At 55.1% G+C, this 18232-nt stretch overlaps 1 protein-coding gene across 5 annotated transcripts in view; it reads right to left on the bottom strand.

Moving 5' to 3' along the window:
* Positions 1-598: 598 nt before the first annotated feature.
* Rab37 (RAB37, member RAS oncogene family) overlaps positions 599-18232 on the bottom strand; it is a 58057-nt gene continuing 40423 nt past the window's right edge. The window contains exons 1-9 of one of the 5 annotated variants that reach the window (XM_005412241.2): positions 9129-9324; positions 5943-6035; positions 4707-4748; positions 4135-4201; positions 3988-4040; positions 3158-3223; positions 2573-2629; positions 2418-2494; positions 599-2219 (exon numbers count right to left, since the gene is read on the bottom strand). In XM_005412241.2, the coding sequence (XP_005412298.1) occupies positions 2114-2219; positions 2418-2494; positions 2573-2629; positions 3158-3223; positions 3988-4040; positions 4135-4201; positions 4707-4748; positions 5943-6035; positions 9129-9221 (654 nt within the window). In that variant the 5' untranslated portion in view covers positions 9222-9324 and the 3' untranslated portion in view covers positions 599-2113. Of the gene's footprint in view, positions 2220-2417; positions 2495-2572; positions 2630-3157; positions 3224-3987; positions 4041-4134; positions 4202-4706; positions 4749-5924; positions 6036-9128; positions 9325-16225; positions 16590-18232 lie in introns of those variants that run through there. The other 4 variants (XM_005412240.2, XM_005412242.2, XM_013508642.1 and 1 more) reach the window with 4 other exon arrangements.

Genomic DNA, 18232 nt, shown 5'->3' with positions numbered 1-18232 from the left:
GACTGTTGCTGGGGAAACCGCCCCAGCACTGGGGCCTAGAGGGCCGGCTGTCTTAAGAACTGGACCGAGATCCTCCTTGGACACAACGGAGTTGTTTGAATAACAATGTTTCCGTTTGTGGAGTCACTTTGCGCGGTCCCAGGACCTGCGTATTGGGCGCGGGCTCTGATCCCAGCTGAGAAGGCCGGAGGGTTCAGCATAGAGCCTGAGGCTTCTTGCAGCCCAAGTTAGATCGCGCACTTAGGGCGCTGGAGGGCACTCGAATCGGTGGCGTTTGGTTTGGGAGGTGCAGTGAGGACAGACAGAGTCAGGTAATCAATCTCAGGGTGCACTCCCCAGGGAAAGGAGCCCTGGCTTTTTTCAACAGGGAAAGAAAAATGACTAGGAAGGTAAGATAAACCTTCTGGCTCTCTCTTGCCAGATAGGCTGGTCTCAGAGGGGAGCAGTCACTTAAGGGTAAGGTGGCCCTTTGAAGACACTGACGGATGAAGATCGAATGATTCTGGCAGTCAACAACAGTTGCCCCAACATGCAATAATAATCCCTTTAACACAATCCCTCCTCCCATACCCACTTCAAACAAACAGTGGACAGGGTGTACTTTCCAAAATACTGCAATTTAATTCTGAAAAACACAAACGCTGCCTGGGTGCCCGGATCTTTTGCAACCTGCCTGGGGTCCCAGAAGAGACCTGCGAGGTCAGGCCTCTCCCTGCTCCACCTGGGAGAGGCTAGGGAGAGCTTCCTTATCTTATCGGCCCAAGTGGGAGCTCAGAGAGCAAGATTCCTGCCTTGAAAGCAAATGTAGCAGCCTCATAAATGTGCCACGAATACTTCTTTCCTACCCCTCCCCTACCCCTGGCCTGCAGGGCTGGAGTGAGGTGCCTGAAGGTCTCAACCTGCATGTCTCTGGTTCACTTCCCGAAGATTGAGGTGAGAGCTTTGGGAAAAATGTGACGCTGGGCTTACACGAACTCTTTGCTGCCCTAGGCTTACCCACTTGTCCCTACTCGGTACTCTGCACTGGTTCCCCCCGAAACGGAGGATTTCCCACTCCCTAATGTGTCTCAGTAGGAGTGGAGATAAAGCAGTTCTTGCCCTGGTGTCTGAGAAGTTAAAGCGAAGGGCATGGTAGTTGGGTTGGTGGGAGAGCTTGGGTTTAGGGAGATAGACTTGGGGGCAGGTGTGCTCAAGTCTGCCTCTCATGGTCCAGGATCGAGGAGTTTCTCTTTGTCTGGCCCTTATCCCAGGGGAGCTAAGCACCTCTGCTGCTTGAAGAAGTAGCTGTGGGGTTTCTCACCCTCTGAAGGATTAGAAAGGGAAGAAAGACCTTTTCCTAACTGATCTCCAGTGTCTAGAGACACAAGCAGAAAGGCAGATGAGACAGTGATGTAGGGAGGGGTTCCTCTGGGATCTGAGGTCTGGGGAACAGAAGCCAAAGTTTCCAGGTGCTCCAGGGTGCTTGTGTGCTGGAGGGGAGGGGGCACACTGCCAGGAAGGGGTCAGAAGGTCAGAGGTAGCTGCAGGGCAGACCCTAGTCTCTACTCCTTTTTTCCTGCCCCAGGAAGCTGGCCCCTCCCAATCTCTACAACTCCTATCTTCCCCAGGTCTAGGCTCCCAGTGAAATTTACTGGGGGATAGCGTGCCCCGGGGAGCCGGAAGTGGAGGCCAGGGCTGTTTAGCCCTTCCAGGTGACGGAAGAATGGCGAGGGGGGTCACTAGCAGCTCTCACAGGGGCGATAGTGTCCCCTGACACCCAGCTGGGGCAGTACCACCCCTGTTGCTAGGAGGAAGGCCCAGCCTCTCAGGTCCGAGTTCTAAGTTCAAGAAGGCAGAAGGACTGCCAGGTCCCTATCTCAGTTTTCTGGGCATCCTGTTGCCTTTTTCTTTTTTCTTGTTTTGGTATTATGTATCGTTCAGATAAAGAGATAAAATATTTTGCCCTTCCCCAGGATACAGGAAGCTACAGGAATAGGGGTGGGACCTATGAGGCAGCTGCCTGGGCGAAAGGGCTGTGTACTGGACCTCTTGACTCTTGCTTGGCTCAGCCACTAATAAGCCAGTGTTGGGGAGACAGCTATATCCTGAGGGCCTCTTCTCAGCCCCTTGGGAGTCACACAAAGGAGCAGCAGCTGGGGCGTTTCTTCTGGGACTCCACATAATCTCGGATCTGGAAGCTGGGCTCGTTGGCCTGCCGCCCTGCCCGGTGTTTCAGCTCCCTGGAAGAGGAGGTGCGATGCGCTGGGTTGGGTGTGCTGCGCTGAGCATGCCCACCCTCATTCCCACGGCTGGGGGCAAATGGAGCTAAGAATGCAGACTGCATGTGGGCCTAGGGGCTGGGCCAGGAGCTCGGCCCTACTGGACTCCCCAGTGGTGCCTTCGCGTCCTGCTCCGTCCCGTCACTGCTGAGCTCTCACTTGGCAATGGCCAGGAAGGCTAACTCCACGTTCATGCCCGTCTTGGCGCTGGTCTCCATGAAGGGAACGCCGTATTCCTGCCCGGGAGAGAGTGTCTTCAGGGCCAGCCTCTGGCTTGCCCCACCATGTATCCCACCCTACTGGCAGTCACTTACCCTGGCCAGAGTCTCTCCGTCCTCCGAACGGATCACCCTTTCGCTGCTCACATCCGCCTGTCAAGCCCATGTGGGTCACTCTGGGGAAGGAAGCCTTAACCCAGCTGGCCCATCTTTTGCCCCAGGAGCATGCACTGCCTGCCCTCTGCTGGTGGCCTGGGGGACTGCGGGCAGCTGTGATTGGCTAGGGGTCAGGGTGCCTGGCTGTTTGGGTGGGTAACTCTTCTCCGCCCAGGTGTGGTGACCTAGCTTTGGGGCTAGTGGATGGTGACAGTAATGGCAGCAAACCCTTCACAGTCAGCCCCTGATCCTGCTCCCTACCATCTAACCTAGAGTGGCACTTGGGCAACCCTGTTCCTCTCAGGCAGCAGCTTGGGCCTTCCCTGGGAGGGGCCATTTCCCAAGCTTTAAGAGTGCACTGGGCTTCCCTAGGATATGTCTGACTCCGGAAGTGGAGATCAGAGGGTCCTTTATGGCAGGATGTCTGGAAAGCTTTTCTTGGGTGGTGTGGAGCTGGGTGGGGCTGAAGCCCCAGCCATGGGAGAGGAGGGGCGGGGTGGGCAGACCTGCCCTGGAGCCACTCACCTTGTTGCCTAGCAGCACAATCACCACATCCCTCTGGGCATACTCGTGAATCTCGGTGAGCCAGGCCTGAAGGAGAGGTCGAGCTGAGCCAGGCCAAGGCTGAGGCCCAGGTCATCCTCCTGGTGTGACCTACTGAGGATTCTAAGACTACACAGGGCTCAGTGACCAAAAGTACTGTGATTGATTAGTGATGTCTGCCATGAACGTGGAGTTGGAGGTATGACGGTGATTTTCCATTCTTTTTATGTCTTTTGTGTTTGTCTGTCAGTACACCGTCCTGGGCATCAAGGGGCACCTGAAACCTCTAACAGTGTTGTGCACAGATTCAGTGCTTACATTTGTTTATGTATTTTATTGCTAAAGAATCAAGCCCTACTGAGCTATATCCCCAGCACTTTCTTGCAATTTGATTTTGAGACACAGTCTTGCTAAGTTGCCCCATCTGGCCTGGACTTGCAATCTTTCTGCCTCAGCCTCCCTAGCTGGGATTATAGGCATGTACCATCAAGCCCAGCTTAGTGTTTATACTTATTGAATTAGTGTCTCTGTTCTCTAATGAATTGGTTGTGAGGACACAGACACTGTCAGCTAGGTAGCGCTCTAACTAAGGCTGGTAGCGCTGTAACTAAGTACTTGTAGACTTTCCTGGCTGGGCTCTCCCTGTGTCTCTGTCCAGGGTAGTGCTGGGGCTACAGGGTAGTGCCCAGGCACAGCTAGGTGCCCCTTGGCAGGTGGCAGGCTTCCAGGGTCTGGCCCCTTCCCAGGGCGGGAAGCAATGAGGCTGCATAGGCGCTTATGGGCGAGAGGGTGTCTGGGGAAGGGGGACCTACCCTGATGTTGTCGAAGGAAGATTTGTTGGTGATGTCATAGAGCAGGAGCAAGGCTGGAGGGGGAGAGAGAGACGACAGAGGGACTCAGAGCGGCAGCGTGGGTGCTACAGAGGGGCTGGGGAGGGGTGAGAGGGCACAGAGCCTTACCCTGGGCATCTCTGTAGTAGGCGTGGGTGACACTTCGGAAGCGCTCCTGTCCTGCAGTGTCCCAGATCTAGAAAGGGGACAGAGAAAAGGTCGGAAGGAGGCAGGGCCTAGGGACTGCTGGCAGGAGGGCCGCCTGAGGGGGGAATCTATCTCTGGGGCAGGGCCTGTTTCCTTCTGTAGGTTCCCGGTAGGCATGTGAGGTCTGGTGACATTTGGACAGTGGAAGTTACTGGCTTCTCAAGCCCATTCAGTGCTGTCCCTAGCTTGGGGCGGGGGGCGGTGCCCAACCTCCTTCAGCAATGCAAACCCAGGAAACAGGGACGCAATGGACGGAGGGAGGCTAAACTCAGCTCAAACGCCTCTTCTATCAGAGGCATTCTGAGCTGCCTCTGATAGCAGAGAAGGTGCCTGGGAACTGCTTTTTCTGCAGACATCAAAGAAGCCATTTCCTCTCATGGGCTCCACAGGAAATTACCCCAGGTTGAGGGCAGGGCTGCAGGCCTCCTGTGGTTCAGGGTGAGGAGCAAAGCAGACTCCTGCATCCTCCCTCCCCACCCCAGCCTCCGGCTCACCTGTAGCTTCACCCTTGCACCATCCACTGTCACCACCTTGTTCTGAAAGAGAAAAGGGCAGAGGGTGGGCAGGGCAGGAGAGGCTCTGCCAACATCTTGTCCTGGTGCCTCCAGGCCTACAGGTGGTGTGGCGAGCCCCGCGGTCGTCTCCAGCCTGATTGCTCCCTCAGGGCAGCGGAAGCCCTGGCCCCAGACACCCGCACTTCAGAGTCCTCCTTTCCGGGGAGCCCGTCTCTGTCCTCACAACACAGTAGGGCAAGCGGAGCCTGAGCACCTGTCTGGCACTGCCCAGTGGTGCCCCTGTCCCTACTTCAGCTCCACGACTGTCACCAAGCCCTTAGAGATGCAGTGCCTGAGCTGGGCATGGTGGCACACGTCTGTAATCCCAGCAATCTGGGAGGCCGAGGCAGGAGGATTGAAGGTTTGAGCCTAGCCTGGGCAATTTAGGAAGACTTTATCTCAAAATAAAATTTTAAAAAAAAGGGATAGGGATATAGTGTAGTGCAAAGGCCCTGGGTTCAACCCCCATTCCCGAGAAGGGGGTGGGGCAAGGGGAAAGAGAGGGAGAGCCCACCAGCAATCTAGGGCCCTTAGTGACTAGACCCACAGGGCCACCGTCCCTCTAGCTACCCACAGATGTCTGCTCCCTTGGGGGAGGCACTAAGGCTTGGTGCAGACCACTTGCCAGGGGTAGACCCTCCCTTTCCTGGACCGCTGGCACGTGATACTCAGCAGATTTGTGAAGAGCGAGTCCTCCAGGGAGAGGGAGGGACCTGCCTGGCTGTGGTGTCTCCCTCAGGCCAGGCCAGTCACTAGGCCCAGTGCAAGGCAACTCCAGGAGACAGACTGACCTTGGAAGCCTGGCCAGGGGGCGTGTGGCTCACAGGGCCATAAGCAAGGGTCCCGCAGAGCCAAGAAACTCAGCTCACACAGTGAGATGAGTCTGTTCTGCTCTGGCGCACCCCCTGCCCCGCAGCCAGCAGCAGAGGACAGGAAGACCCGGTCCTGATTTTCACGTCCTGTAGGTGGATAAGGTGCCAGCCCTGCCCAGGCTCCTCCAACCTGGCCACCTCTATGCTCCCCAAGGGGAGCTGCCCTGGGTGCCTCCAGGCAGCGAGATAGAGGGGTTCTCAGGGGGCCAGGAGAGGACAATGCCCCGGAGCCCAAGCCGCCACAGCCCAGCTCACTGCTTGGAGGAGGAACCTACAGCCACCTCACCCTGAAGTCTATGCCGACCGTGGCTATGAAGGTCCCGGACAGGAAGGCCCCGTCTTTGAATTGGATCAGGAAACAGGTTTTGCCGACACCTGAGTCTCCCAGAAGCATCACCTAGGAGATGGGGCAGAGGCGGTTAATGGGCACTGGGGGAGGCAAGGGGCTTCTGGGGTTCCAGGGAGACAGCCTGGAAAGAGGATCAGAGTGGGGGTGAGGGCAGACAGAAAAGATGCCACAGCACCTCACGGCACCTTCCTCTGGGGAGCCTGCCTCTCTCTCCTCCCTGCTTTGCCAAGGTTCCTGGTTCTTCTCACCCTCCTGGCCCTGCCCAGTGTCCTGGAAACCCAAGTTGAAACCTCTAAATGTCCTCAGGGACCCCTGAGAGCCTCATATTTGAGTGACTGTGGCCACATGTGACCCTAGTCACATTTATGCGTCACTGCACGGTGCAGGGATTCCACCCTTCTGCGTGTTTACCACTCAGGTGCACGTGTGAGTGGGCGGGGCTGCAGGGCTGGGAAAGGGAAGCAGTGTCTTGGACAGGATCCCCACCCAAGGGAGTCTGTGAGGACCGGGTGGGGGCAGAGTGGTGGCGCCGGCTCGGGCACACTCTAAAATTACTGTTGTTTGGGTTTCATCTTGAGTCACAGCATTTGTTTGCAAAGGGGTTGCGTGAATGACGGTTGAAATGTATACGGTGATGGGGAGACTGAAGTTCTTTTGGCAGAAACTTCCCACACACATGGGGCAAATGTCACAAATTAGCACCCCCGGGGTTGCTGCAGGTAAGAAGGGCGGCAGCTCCAGGGAGGGGCGTGAGGGTGGGGAGGAGCCTCCTCTTTATTGTCTGCCAGCCCTGTGCTGCTTCTCCAGAGAATATGTAGGGATGGTGGAGGGGAGCCCATCACTCAGTCAGTCCTCAGTCTTGGAGAGCAGGAGCCCAGACTCACTGCTGGGATGATCCCAACTGCCTGGGAAACTGTTCCAAGGTTCGAGCAGGGAGTAGGTTTGGATGATTTTTTTGGTCCCAGGAATCCAACTCAGGACCTCGTGCTTGCCAGGCAGGCGCTGTGCCGCTGAGCTACATTCCTGGCCCTTGGATGATTTTTGAGGCTCTGAATCTGACCGCGGAGCCAGAAGCTTTCTCACCGTGGTTGTGGTATACTGGGATTAGCTAATTTGGAGAGAGAAGGGGGCTGAGCAGAAGGTGCGTAAGGCTTATAAACGGCCTACTGTGTGACTGTGGGAAGATTTCCTAGCCCGTGGCATGCTTTCCACAGTAGATAGAAAGGAGGAGGGATCATTTCTTGAAGGCTGTTCTAGAATCTGTCAATGGCTAGGGTAGTGTAGCAGAGCCTTTAGACTCAGAGAAGAGTGGCCCAGGGGTAGGTACTGCCTGCCTGAGAGTCCCATCTTTCCAAGGAGCTCCTGTTAGGACAGGCTTCTCTCAGACCCTGTCCCCTGGGACAGGCCTGGACAGGCATGCAGGACACAGACACACACACACACACACACACACACACACACACTCTCTCTCTCTCTCTCTCTCTCTCTTTCTCTGCAGGTGCTGCCTGGCTAGGGGACAGATGGAGTGAGGTGGGGGAAGGGGGGCACTCTTTTGCAGATGCTGCCTGGTCAGAGGACAGATGGAGAGGTGGGGGAAGGGGCCCTCTGGAGCCCAGGTCTCAGGCCCTGACCAGGAAGGAGGGAGGCGAGGCCATTGCCTGTGTGCTTTACGATCACAGCTGCCTGGGGCAAATGATGCAGCCAGTCACCCAGCCGGGCTTGTCCACCAAACACAAACAGCTGCTTAGCCTCGACACCTCCTAGGCAAACAGCTCATCTGGCTTGTAGAGCAATGAGGTCAGGAGGTCCCCATCAGCCTGAGGGCCGGCCATCAGGAGCTCCCCCTCCTCTCAGAGATCAGGGGCCCATTTCCTTCCACAAGCCCACACAGGACGCCTATCTCAACGGCTCTGGCGGGTGGCTGGCCCAGTAGCTTCCCCTGAAACTCTGGGGTGAAGGCTCAGTGTTCCCAGTGAGAGTGAGACCTGGTGTGGGGAAGGAACCAGGGGACGGAAAGAGGCAGGAAAGAGGCAGGTGTCCTTCAAGGCAACAGGACAAGATCCAGCCTCTCGTTCTCCTGCACCCTGCGGAGGAGGAGTGCGAACTCAGCCCCACTCTCAGCACTTTTTCTTTTGAGACAAGGTCTCGCTACACAGTTCAGGCTAGCCATGAATTCATTATGCAGCGTATAATGCAGCGTATGCCTCCAGCTCCCAGTGATCCTCCTGCCTCAGCCTCCCGAGTGCTGGCATCACAGGTGTGTGCCACCACGCCTGGCTTCTTTCAGCCTTCTTGTACGTGCTCACTCACTCCAAGGACACACACAGCGGGGGAGGCAACCTAGTGCCCATGCCGTCCCCACCTGCTTCCATACAGGGCACCCTGCAGAGCAAACAAGCCCTAGAGAGTGGCCTTACAGCTTTCCCAGCTGGGGGGCATGGAGACTAACTGCTGAGGTCTTTCTCAGGTTCTAAAAATTCCTGGGCCTGCAAGATGGCTAGCAGCAGCCTCCTGGAAAGAGGGGCTTGACTTACTGCTGGGCAGAAGGGGTGACCCCTGGAGTCCTGGGAGGAAAAGAGGCAGGACTTGGAAGCCACCGGCTGGGGACCTAAAGAGTTTTGAGCCTAAAGCCTTGAACGTAGGGGCGAACTTAGCTAAAAAAAAAAAAAAAAAAAAAAAGAAAAAAAAAAAAAAAAAAAGGGCACTAACTATGAGTTGTCCCACAGACAGGCAGCATCCTGAGTCTCCAAGCCCCCCCCCCCCATTTACTAGCTCTTCCTAATCTGTCCCCAGGAGGGCAGTGAGCTTAACCCTTACCAAAAGCCATGGAGTTCCCCAGGCTCCTGGTGGCTAAAGTGTGGCGGGAGAAAATGGGTGGAGGTCTGCAGGGTGGGAAGTTACTCAGTCCCGTCCATCTTCCTTACCCTGTGCCTTCCACGACAGCCCACTTTTCTAGAGGCTGAGCTGGGCCCAGGGCTACCTCTTGGTTTTCCTCCCTCCTCAGGGGACCTGACTGCCTGGGTAAGGGCTGTACCCAGTGTAGATGCAGCCAGAGAGGGGCGTGGGCCGGAGAGGGCGCGGGAAGGGGTGACCCTCAGAACCAGCGAGGAGAACCCAGCGCCGGGCGAAGCGCCCACCCACCTTGCCCGTGAGATCGTAGCTCGGACTGCAGGGCGAGGAGCGCAGGGCACCCTCGCCATCCCCGGCGGCAGCGGCGGCGGGCGTGCCCGTCATGTCCCCGGACGAGAGGTGAGCAGGGCCGGCCGGCTAGCTAGGGAGAGCGCGGAACCGCCCCGCCCCAGGCTCCACCCACTCCTTCCTCCCGGCCACCCACCGGCCAGGACCCCGACAGGCTCCTCCCTTCATCCCGCCACAGCCGCACCACGCCGGCCTGCGGAGGTCTGTCCCACTAGGTGCACGCGAGCCCGGGGTTCGCATCCGAGGCACATACAGGCCGCCTGAGCAACACTGTCCGGACTTCCTGCTCTTACGGCACGGCCAAATCCAGCCCCAGGAGAGGTTCGGCGAGGTCGCCAGCCTCGGGGTTAGGTGCCCAAGGGTTTAGGCAGCGGGCCGGGAGACCCCGCCCGCTGCAATGAGGTCTGCGCTCGGATGCGCGCAGGGGTTTCCCGCTGCCGTTGCTCAGCGCCGCCGGCAGGTGGCGCCCGAGCTCCGGTCAAGCTGGGGGCCACAGGTAGCAGCTGGCGGCTTGATGGCAGTGAGGGGTACATTCTGCGGATAGCACCGAGGCAGTTTCACTTTTGCTAATGCATCCCAACCCGAGCTCATCTGAATATAGTTTTGTTTACCGACCGATATTTACCTAGGAGCACATTTGCGCAGCAGGATTGTGGCTAGGACTTTGACCTTTGTTTTAGAATGGATCACCTCTCACTTTACCCTGCTTCCATGGGCTGCGCCCAAGGGAAATACTTAGCACGTGGAGTGTGCAGCTCACCCTCCCTTGCAGCGCGCCTGTGTGTGTATGTAGGCGGGGGGGCGTTTCCTGAAGGCAGGGCCGGCTTTGTTCACGTGGGGTTCTCAGCTCGCCGCAGAGAAATAATGGATTTTTTTGGTGGGCTGGGGCGCTGGGAATTGAACCCAAGGCATTTACACTGAGTTACATCCCCAGACCTTATTTATGTATTAATTTTGAGACAAATTCTTGCTAAACCGCTAACTTGCCCAGGCTGGGCTTGAACTCGCAACCCCTCGTACCTCAGCCTCCGTAAGTGCTGGGATTGCATGCTTCGCCTTGGAACCTGGCTCACGAATCTTTTAGGGTAGAGTTTTGTGTTGCGTCCTAGGACACGGCAGTTCCTGGTGAGGAAGGGTTGGGGATGTGTTTGGGGTTGCCTATAGCGGGGTTCAGGGCCTTGTAGCCTGGGCCAGCCATTCGGTTGCTCTTACCCCGCATTCTGTACGAAGGAACAGCTTGGGAGCATTGCAAAGGGACTGTCTGAGGGTGTACCGGGAGGGGAGAGAGCACCCGTACTTCTTAACTTAGGTGTTGCGGTGGAGGGACTGGGCTTGCTTATGGGTGACCAAAGGCGTTGTGGACACCGTGTACACACGAGCCTGCAGCTTTTGGCCTCAGCTGGAGCTGGTTTATGGCAGCTGGAAGAACAATAGGGGCAGAGGTGATCTCCAGCCCAGCGCAGTGTGTGGAGGTGGGCATGTCTCAGCCTCCTAGGATAGGCTCAGCAGGCAGCCCAACCTGGAAAGTAGGCCCTGCCCAGCACTTATCAGATGTGCCCTGTTGTTGCTATTTGGACCCCAGAAGCTCTTGCTGTAAATAAGGGCCTGGTGTGCTCAGTGCCTCCAGCTCCCAGCTGCAGGGAGTACTCAGGGGCGCCCTGCCCCCTCTAGGGTTTTCAGTGCGAGAGGTCCTGTGGGCCGAGGAACAGGACAGAAGTGGTTGTCTCTTGCTCTCCTTTCCCCTTACACTGTGCCCTTACAGACTGAATTGTGTCCTCTGAGTTTGACCTTATTTGGATATTGGGCCTTTGCAGATGTAATTGAAGATGAGGTCATATTTGATTTAGCCGGGAGTGGTGGCTCATGCCTGTAATCCTAGGACTCGAGAGCCTGAGGATTGCCATGAGTTCGAGGCCAGCCTGGGCTACAAAGTGAATTCAAGGCCAGCCTGAACTGCATAGTGAGATCCTGTCTCAAAAAGCAAAAAAAAAAAAAAAAAGATGAGGTCATATTGGGTTGGGGTGGGTCCTTCATCCAAGGACTGGCATCTCATATGGAAAGAGACACAGGGAGCAGACAGCCTTGGGAAGACAGAGGCAGAGCTGGGGTCTCTCTAGTGGCTCCCAATAACCCGAGGCAAGGAGCACCAAAGGCTGCTGGAGCCACCAGAAACCAGGGAGGGCGAGGAGGGGTGCTTCCCTGCCTTGGGAGGGCAGAGGGCAGGTGGCCCGGCTGAAACCTTGATTTTCCACTTCCAGCCTGCGCCTGTGCTTGTGGTTTTGGGTCCACCAAGACCCTAACAGATCCTGCTGTTGGTTTGGAATGGAAGAGCTGAATTCCCTTGGCATGGATTCCGGAGTAGCAGAGGGACAAAAGCACTCTCAGTTGGGTGCACACCTGTGACCCCAGTACTCAGGGAGGTTGAGGCAGGATTGCAAGTTTGAGCCCAGCCTGGGCAACTTAGCAAGACCCTGTCTCAAAATAAAAAAAATAAAAAGGGCTGGGGATGTAATTTGGTGGGAAGGCCCTGGGTTCAACCCCCAGCGTAGAAAAACAAAACAAAACAAAACAAAACCAAGCATTACAACAAACCAACCCAAACAAAGCCAACACACGCATATCACTCATGGCATAAACACGCATGCTCACACCACAACAACCTACACTACAGCACGGACACATACTTCATATCGTACCTTACATGTCACACCTCACCACGGATACTCCCCACAGACACAGACACAGACAGACGCCTCACACCCCGCACACCCCTCAAATTACACCACAAATACAGACATGCCGCACATAAATGCACGTTTCACATCACACACACTACGCACACATATTGCATCATCCCACCAGCGACACCCATCTCGGGCTATACGCACATACTTCATTCATAGCATACACAGTGTCTTATACCCTAAACACACACACACCTCACTTCACCCTGCGCACACTGTCTATTTTGCCTTCACCTGAACATGTCGCATCACTGCACACACAGATTGATCCCACACCTTCCCTTACCCCCCGACGCATGACTCTCCCGCCAAGTAAAACACCTCATCTGTCACTCCCCCTTCTCTCATCACCCCCAGATCTGAAGTACGTGCATGCCCTTTCCGGCCCCCAAACACACCCCTGCCCTCCTGTGCTGGGGGCCACAGCTCACACCATCACACAGCCCTCCGGGCAGGCTGGTCACTGGGTGGCACGTCCCCCTCGTGCTGGTGCAGAGAAGGCCTCCCTGACATCCAGTGGAAGGAGGGAAAACCCCGGTTCTGGAGACTGATGCAGCCAGCGAGTGTGGCGGGCAGGGTGTGGAGGGAGGCCAGGCCTGACCAGGGGAGGCCCGAACGGAGGTTTCGCAAACGGTAGCGCGTGGACTACCTGCATGGGAGGGAGCCTGGGTGTGTGTCACAATGTCAGCTTGCTGAAGCAACTTGCCTGGGCTCGCTGAAGCAATTTATGGATGACTTGGTGACTACATTTCAGACATGGCTCCCCGGAGGCCTGCCCTTCCCCTCCCCTCCGCTCCCCTCCCGTCTCCTGCCTTCCTCTCCCCTTCCCCTTCCCTTTCTTTTTTCTTACTGAGGATTGAATCCACAACCTTTGCACTGAGCTAGGTCCCCAGTCTTTTTATCTCATTTTAAAATTTTGAGACAGAGTATTACTAAGTTTCTAAATTGCCCAGGCTGGGCTTGAATTCGTGATCCCACCTTAGCCTCCCTGAATGCTGGGATTACAAGTGTGTAATCAATCAGCCTCCCTGAATGCTGGGATTACAAGTGTGTAACAAGGGTTAAGCATACTACTAGCCTAAACTGTGCAGCACCTTGACCAGCACATGGAAAATTGAGACTCTTTTAGAAGGCAGTAGTGAGCCACCAAAGGTTTCAGGTGGTGGATGAGCAGAGTGAGGCCTTTTATTTTGAGTCAGGGTCTTGCTAAATTGCCTCAAACTTGAGATCCTCCTGCCTCAGTCTCCTGAGTGCTGGTATTACAAGAGTGCACCACCATGCCTGGCAGAACACGGCTTTTGGAGATGAATTTTACAGCATGGTTTAGTTGAGACGGGAGACTTTGAGGAACATTGAGGCAGGGAGTAAGAAGGAGAATCTGACCTGGGTCAGGACAGAGGCTAGATGGAAGGCTAATGTGTGAACCCCACTGAGAGCACCCCAGTACATCCACCAGCAGGACTCTGTAGTCAGTATGACAGAGCTGGTGATGAAGGATTTGGGGAAGACCTGGATTTCAGAGGCATCTACAGAAGACCTGCATAGGCCCCATATCCCGAGGATGAAGGGTCTCGAAGTTTCTGGGGGAGGTATGCCCAGGTAGTCACTCTGTTCCCTTCTGTGCCTCCCTCCCCTCCTACTCAGGCTGCACTTGGCCCCCTGAGCTGGGCTGGTAGAAGCTTGCTGGCTCCTGCCTTGGTTATCATTGCACCAGAGCCCTGGCACAGCTAGGCCCAGGCCCAGGGCACTTGCAAGTTGCCAACTCTATGCTGTATTTAAAATCTCTGTGTGAAGGGGCTGGGGATTTAGCTCAGCGGCACAGTGCCTGCCTGGCAAGTGTGATGTCGTGAGTTCGATTCCCGGTACCGGAAAAAAACCAAAACCAAAAACCAAAACCAAAATTAAATCTCTGTGTGAACTGGGTGTGGTGGTGCATCCCTGAAAGTCCAGCTATCTGGAAGACCAAGACTGAGTTTGAGGCCAGCCTGAGCAAGACCTTGTCCAAACCAAACTGAACCAAACCAAACCAAACCCCTCCTTGTGAATGGCAGATTAATAGGCAAGAGTCTTGTAGCCAGGGTGTGTGGGACCCCCAGACTATTGGTATTTGAAGGGGCCCCAATGTCCTCCAGCCTCCTTGCTCAGCAGGACACGGAGACTCACTGCTGTGCAGACCCAGCTGCTCTGTGTGGAGATTGGCAGAAAGGAAATGAGGATCCTTAGCACTGGGCAGCGGGGCAGGAAAGGAGCCTAGGGCTGTAAACGTTGTTGTAGCGAGAGCTGGAACTCTCTGTCTGCAGGCGAGGGCTGGGCCCGGGCCCACCACATGTCCTCTGTGAGGTTCCTGTCACACACTGTTGCACAGCCGGCCACAACCAGTGGGGGATCCCCCTGAATTAGGGGCAGAGCTGTGGGGCAGATCTGAACCTGTTTGGGCCCCGGTCATGCCCTTGATCTGGTGTGGCTGGGCTCTGGCCTCACCCAGGATCAGCTGCCAGCTGTCAGGACACTGGCGGTGCCAGGCGGAGCGTCAGGAGGGCCGTCCCTAGGGAGTGGGCGAGCCCTTGTCCTGGCGCAGGCTGCTTCGGGCCCTCGATTTGACCACGCATTCTCTTCTTTCTCATAAGAGCTTTGCCTCACTTTTCTTTACAAACTGGTGACAAAATTCAGAGCTCTCACCCCTGCAGTCTGTGGAGTTTACAGACACATCCATGTCCACCCTCTCTGCCCTCCCAGATAGGCAGAGGGACAGGACACATGGGTGTGACTGTGAGGGCAGACTGGATGTGGCTGGGGGTGGGCGGCCTCTGGCACCAGGACATCCTGCTCACTTCCGGCAGCCTGGTCCAAGGCCCCAGGGGTTGCTTGGCAGCTTGGGCCTCCTGAGGCTAAGCCCCGCCCTGTTCACCCAGGGTCCAGCTGGTCCCAGGCTCAGGAGTGTCAGGGTGCAGCAGTTTCAGGGACAGATTCCAGGCCCTGGCCCATGCTCGGCCCGCTCTCCCGTCTCATTCTTCTCCCAGACAGTCTACTGGGGCCCGGTGCAGCCGGACCCTTGTCTCCCTTGCAGTGACTCAAGGGACAAGTCTGTTTCCTGGTTTTCCTTCCTTCTTCCCATCAGTGTGGCTCCCTGGGTTTCAGCCCCACGTGTGACCTCGTAGGCCCTGTGCTCTGATTTGTCCCCGAGTGTGGAGAAGGACATTCTTTGATTAGAATGCATTGAGGACACAATGATTTGTTTGTTAGAGTTTCTTAAGATAAGGCTTTATTACACAGCCTGGATTAACCTTGAGTTTATGATCCTCCTGTCTCAGCCTCCTGAGTGCTGGGATTATAGGCATGTCTTGGAGCTCATGTGGGGAAGGGTAATTCCTTTAATTATCCTCACTAAAAAAAAAAAAAAGTTTGGTATCTGCCCATTTGTACTAGCTAAGCCCTTGGTTCTCGCTAAATAAAGGTGACAGAAACTGGTGTTGGAGGAGGGCAGTCTGAGAGGCTGTAACCCCCCTGATGTCAGAATACTGTCTTTCTTGTTTTGCTTGTCTCCCTTTTTCTTTTACTTTTCTTAGTCATCCATGGGCACCTCGTTCTCAGTCCTGGTTCACCCTGGAGAGATAGGGATGAGCAGTCCCACACCTGAGGTTCACAAATACCCGTCTTGCCCACGAAATAATGTCTGCTTTTCTCTTTTTTCAGAGACACTAGGGTTCCGTGGACCCAACAGTGTGAGAGAGGAGTGGACCCCTTGCCCCATCTTTGGAACCCCCACGGGGGACCCACAGCCAGAAGCGGAAAACAAAGGAGTATCTTGGTAGATGGTTTAGGTCAGCCACCTGGCCAAGAAGAATCTAGAGGGACAAAGAAATGACCAGACTGGAAGCACAGTCCGAACAGCACTGTCACATGTGTCTTAGGGATCTGGCAGGCCAAAGATTAAAGTCTGGATTTTAGCCTGACCTCTACCTGGGGACGGGAAACAGCCGCTCTAATTTGGATGATTAGGATGCGCTCCCATGCACCTCCTACCCATGGGGCACCCCTTCCCTGCTCACTGTGCCTGCAGCTTCCTCCAGGTTCCCTTGAATCCTGGCAATCTTTGAGCTTGGAGTGGAATGCACCCCGCACCACCTCCACACCGCCCAAGGGTGCTGCTCCACCTCCTGGTTGCTGGTACCTGCCTGCACCTCAGCAAACAGTCTTTTCATGTAGCCTCCTTGAATGACCCCATCGGAGAGCCCACTATTTCTGCTGGCATCCTGATAGAGACACACGGGACCCCCAAAGCCGGCGAGCGCTTACTGTGAATCCGATGCCCACCGTGGCCGAGAAGGAGCCCGGAATGAACTTGCCCTGGTCGAATTGAACCAGCAGAGATGTCTTCCCCACGCCGCTGTCACCCACCAGGATGGTCTGGAAGGGAGCACAGGAAGGGGGGCAAAAACTGTGGTTGGACTGGTCCTTGAGATGCAGCTGTGGCTGCAGGATACAGTTCTTTCTAAACGCACACAGACTCGAAGGCCACCTAGACACGCACATACACACAGGTACTCAGACGTCGATACCACAGATACCCTCAGCTCTCGACTTGCTTTTGAAGTCACTGAAAAGGCACAAGGGTATAGAGGGAACCTCCTTCCAAGCCGAGTTAGGGAACATCTGAAGCAACTCTGACAGTGGGCCTCTCGGACTTCTAACCACAGGGCCATTGCTGACCCACAGTTCCTGCTGCTGTGTGCTACAGTCCGCCATTGCCTTGTCTGCACTGGGGCTTCCCGTGGGCAATCCCCAGGTAGAGGCAGAGTGTGGCAGGGACACTGAGGCAGGTGTGTCCTGGGAGATACAGCTCCTCTCATATCTGGCTTCAGCTAGAGGATCCTCTCTGGTGGTATCTGATTGTACTATGGTCTGGCTCCCCTGGCCTCCCAGCTCTTACCCCATTTTTTTTTTTTTTTGTCTTTTTGAGACAGGGTCTTGCTGTGGAGTTCAGGCTAGCCTTGAGCTCACTTTGTAGCCCAGGCTGGTCTCGAACTTGCAACTATCCTTCTGCCTCAGCCTCCTGAGTGCTGGGATTACAGGCATGCGCCACCACACCCGGCTTTCTTACCCTATTTCTTTTTCTTTTTTTTTTTTTTTTTTGCTTCTGGTACCAAGAATTGAACTCACAACCTTGCACTTGTCAGGCAGGCGCTTTGCCACTGAGCTAAATCTCCAGCCCCCCTTACCCCATTTCTTTGATAGGTAATTTCTTTTTTCTTGTCTTTTTGAGAGAGGGTCTCACTATGCAGTTCAGGCTGGCTTTGAACTCACTTTGTAGCCCAGGCTGGCCTTGGACTCCCGAGGATCCTCTTGCTTCAGTCTCCCAAGTGCTGGGATTACAGGCGGGTGCCATCACGCCTGGCTTCTTTCATAGGTAATTTATTTAATAAAATCCTTGTGCACTCCCTTCCCTTTTGGCGTCGTCTCCTTGGAAGGCCAGAATGAATGTGATATCCATGGATCTCCCATATATGCTGACCAAAAACGCCATCCATGGGACGAAACAAGTAAGTTTAGGGGAAGAAGAGAAAGACTACTCTGGGAGGTCTACATTGGGAGAGGCAAGGGGTGGGAATTAGCCTAGAAACGCAGATGAAATATTTAAAAGGAAGTCATAAGCAACAGAGAGGAAAGACCTATGAATTCAGAGGCTGGACCTATCAGCCCTCTGGGAAGGGATGAGTAGGTAAATGCCTTCGTTTCCAGGTGGCAGTAGCCACTTCCCGAAGGCAAACATTGGGGGGTCACTGGAAAGGCTGAGGAGCTGCAAACTTTAATTGGATCCACCGAGACATAAAAGCATAGACTGTCAGGGCCTCTTTGGGCCAGGCCCACAGGCCCCAGCCACTGTTGGGCTCTGAGCGTGGCATTGTAAGAAACTGGTATTAGAACGGGTTGAACGTAAGCTTGTCCGTGATGTTGCCCTGGCCGTTCTCTGACTGTAGTTCCCCTGTCTTCTCTTACTGAACCAAATTGTTTGCTTTCATTTCCTCCTGTGTTACAGAGAACCATTGTACATTACCAGCAGTGGCTTTATTCATTTACATATCAAGTCTAACTTCAGGCTGTAAGAAGTGCTTCCTAGAGAGAATATTTCAGAAGGTGAAGAATAAATCGTGCATGTTTCCCTCATTCACTTCCTAAGGGGCACAGCAGATTTAACTCTTTCCCTTTATGCTTTTCCCTTTCAGAGTGAAGAATTCTCATCCCTTTTTGTGCTCATCGTAGGGAATAGTTCTGTCCTGGGACCTTTGCTGGCTCAGTGGGGAT

The sequence above is a fragment of the Chinchilla lanigera genome, unplaced genomic scaffold, assembly GCF_000276665.1.
Source record: "Chinchilla lanigera isolate Chin_1 unplaced genomic scaffold, ChiLan1.0 scaffold00152, whole genome shotgun sequence".
Taxonomy (NCBI): domain Eukaryota; kingdom Metazoa; phylum Chordata; class Mammalia; order Rodentia; family Chinchillidae; genus Chinchilla; species Chinchilla lanigera.
This window is presented reverse-complemented; position numbering and strand designations above follow the sequence as displayed.